Below are 2,880 nucleotides of genomic sequence, written 5' to 3' on the forward strand. Positions count from 1 at the left end.
CATGATATCTAGGCTGACCCTCCACCAGTCTGTCTTCACTAGTCACAGTTCCTCCGCGTATGCCCAGGCTGACGGCATAGCCCACAACGCTTCGGTAGGTTCTCCTGAGACTGATCCATACTACCACGGATCCTGGTTGCCCTTGGACGACCTTCTTTTGCACGCCTCAAATCAGGGTCAGGAATGATAGTTGGCCCAGCATATGGAGGCCACAGTCCTTCAGGGATAGGTGGAAAAAAACCCTGCTTGTAAACGTTGAACACCTCACTCATACGATATACCTCGTGAACATATGACGCCCAATTAAGGCGGGAGTATGCGCAACACGCAATGGCATGGCAACAAGGATAATGCAGCGCCTGAAAGTGGCCACAGTTGCATGTGTTATCTTTAAGGGAAACTCTATAGCTACCCAGCGAGAAGCTCCCGGTTGGTGTTGTCTCGGCGACCGTGTACTCGGATTGATGCCTATCATACAACGTCACCGTGAAGCACCTAGAGTCTCTTATATTCCGATCAATAGCCTTGACCAAGGCTTGACAAAACTCATGCCCAAATCCGACTTGTGCCTCTGCTGTCTGTCCGCGAACCACAAATAGCTGAGCAAGCCTCCCATAAGTTGACTTAGCCAAAGATGTGACCGGAAGGTTGCGAGTTCCCTTTAACACGGAGTTCACACATTCACTAATGTTGGTTGTCATGTGCCCGAACCGTCAACCACTATCCTCATGTTGGGTCCATTTGTCGTACTCCATCCGGTTGGCCCAGTCACACATTGCTGGATTCTCAGTCCGCATGATGTCAAACCAGTAATAGAACTCTGCTTCAGTCTTTGCGTAGGCAGCATTCACCAGCATCCTCCTTAAGTCCTTACCTTTGAACGTAAGGGCAAAATTGGCCGCCACATGCCGAATATAGTACGCTCGGAAAGCACGGGGAGGGAGCCACCCATTCTCCGGTGCCTCAAGCGCTGCTTTGATCCCATTATGCCTGTCGGTGATAACAAGGATACCCTCCTGAGGAGTTACATGCTCTCGTAGGTTGGACAAGAAGAATAACCACGACTCTGCATTCTCTCCCTCCACAAGGGCAAATGCTATCGGTAGGATGTTCGAGTTCCCATCCTGCGCTATCGCCAACAGCAGCGTCCCTCCATACTTGCCATACAGGTGGGTACCATCAATACTGACAAGGGGCTTGCAATGCCGGAATGCCTCAATGCACGGTGGAAATGTCCAGAAAAGTCGGTGAAAGTACACCGTCGACTCGTCAACCTCACCACGAAGCCGAACGGGAAAGGTCTTCAACACCGTGATTGTTTCGGGCATTGTTGACTGGACCCCTAAGATCCAACGTGGCAGGTCCGCATACGACTCTTCCCCAATCGCCATATATTTGTGCCACTGCCTTCTGCTTGGCCATCCAAACCTTCCTGTAGCTAGGTCGGAACCCGTAATCAGCTTCTGTAACTTGTTGCAATACCTTTACTGTAACCGCAGCGTCTGCCCTAACCAACGGAAGAATCCTCGCACAGATGATGTGGTAATCCAGCTGACGGTGATCACTCGAAATAGAGGTTGCCAAGCATGTGTGTGGCCCGTTGTACCTCCTAACCTCCCAAGTTCCCTTACGTGCACGCAGGGCTACTCGAATCAACCAACTACAACCCTTCTCGAATTCTTTGCATTTTCCATGATACTTCAGATGATCTGATTCGATGACTCTGTACTCAACACCTCGCCGGATGCTATAGTCCTTCACACTCAGCACAGCTTCATCTTTGTTCTGGAATAATTGCCCGATCTGAAATTCTGTAGAAGAGCCCCCGACTGTATTACCACCGTTCTCCTGTTGAGCCAGAGCATCCAAGTTTAGTGTGGAGAAGTGTGGAGGGTACTGCTGAGAAGCAGAACTTGAAGGCATATGCTGCGTATGTGGATTTGCACCTGTGTCATCGTCGCTGTCCCCTACGATATCAACAGGCTCCTGGTCAGAGTCATCGTCACACATTGCATTCTCTACTCGATCGGGTCCACCAAAGCCTTCCATATAAGTTAACAGGCCACCCCCAGTGCTGACATCGTGAGGAGGCTCAAAAACTACTGCATTCTCCAAAGGTACAAAACCAACAACCTCTGTTCGGTCTAAATCAGCCGCGAATGAAGGGGATGCTACTGGTGGAAGATACGGTCTGACCGTAGGCATCAAACTAGATGCACCTCCGGCGGCAGTCGAGCCAGGAACTGGAGTGGATGCCCCAGAACTTTCAACACCGACCTCCAACTTCGCGAACAACTCATGGATTCTGATCTCCGGAAAACTCCTTACGCAATGGAACAAAACCCTAAGATCTTCATCAGCCTTAACCACAAAGGTATCATACTTAACACCGGTCGAGACAACTGCGATGGGGATCTTGTAGTATAGTTTCTTCACCCACTTGCTACCAAACACGCCAAGCTTCTGCAAGATGCTGTTCTTCGAATCTGACATGGTGCTTGACGAACTGATGAAAACACTGAGTGGTTCTCTGTCAGTGAACTTCACACCCTCGCTTTTGCTTTTTTTTTAATTTTGCCAGAGCAATGCACTAAGACTAGAAAACTCTCTCCCTCACTTGCCATTGTGAAAATGATCTCTTATGGAGCTTGAATCACTCACATATATATAGAGTTTCCGTGATTGTAAACCGTGGGAACCTTCAGGGTTTTATGCACATCACTCCTCCTTCATAAACCGTGGTAGGCCACAAAGGTTTCTCTTCATGTCGCCTTCTTCATAAACCGTGGTAACCTGCCACGGTTTATGCTTTGCCAGCTCCCTTCGTAAACCGTGGGAACCTTCCACGGTTTACACACAACGGACAAACATTCATAAACT

The 2,880-nt window shown here is 49.3% G+C and overlaps 1 protein-coding gene across 1 annotated transcript; it reads right to left on the reverse strand.

Moving 5' to 3' along the window:
* Nucleotides 1-713: 713 nt before the first annotated feature.
* LOC107485067 (uncharacterized) lies at nucleotides 714-2,493 on the reverse strand. Its single transcript, XM_016105599.1, has 2 exons — nucleotides 1,280-2,493; nucleotides 714-1,185 (listed from the first exon to the last, which is right to left on the reverse strand). The coding sequence occupies exons 1-2, from the start codon at nucleotides 2,491-2,493 to the stop codon at nucleotides 714-716; spliced, it is 1,686 nt and encodes a 561-aa protein (XP_015961085.1).
* Between the last annotated feature and the right edge of the window lie 387 nt (nucleotides 2,494-2,880).

Source organism: Arachis duranensis, chromosome 4, assembly GCF_000817695.3.
Source record: "Arachis duranensis cultivar V14167 chromosome 4, aradu.V14167.gnm2.J7QH, whole genome shotgun sequence".
Lineage (NCBI taxonomy): Eukaryota > Viridiplantae > Streptophyta > Magnoliopsida > Fabales > Fabaceae > Arachis > Arachis duranensis.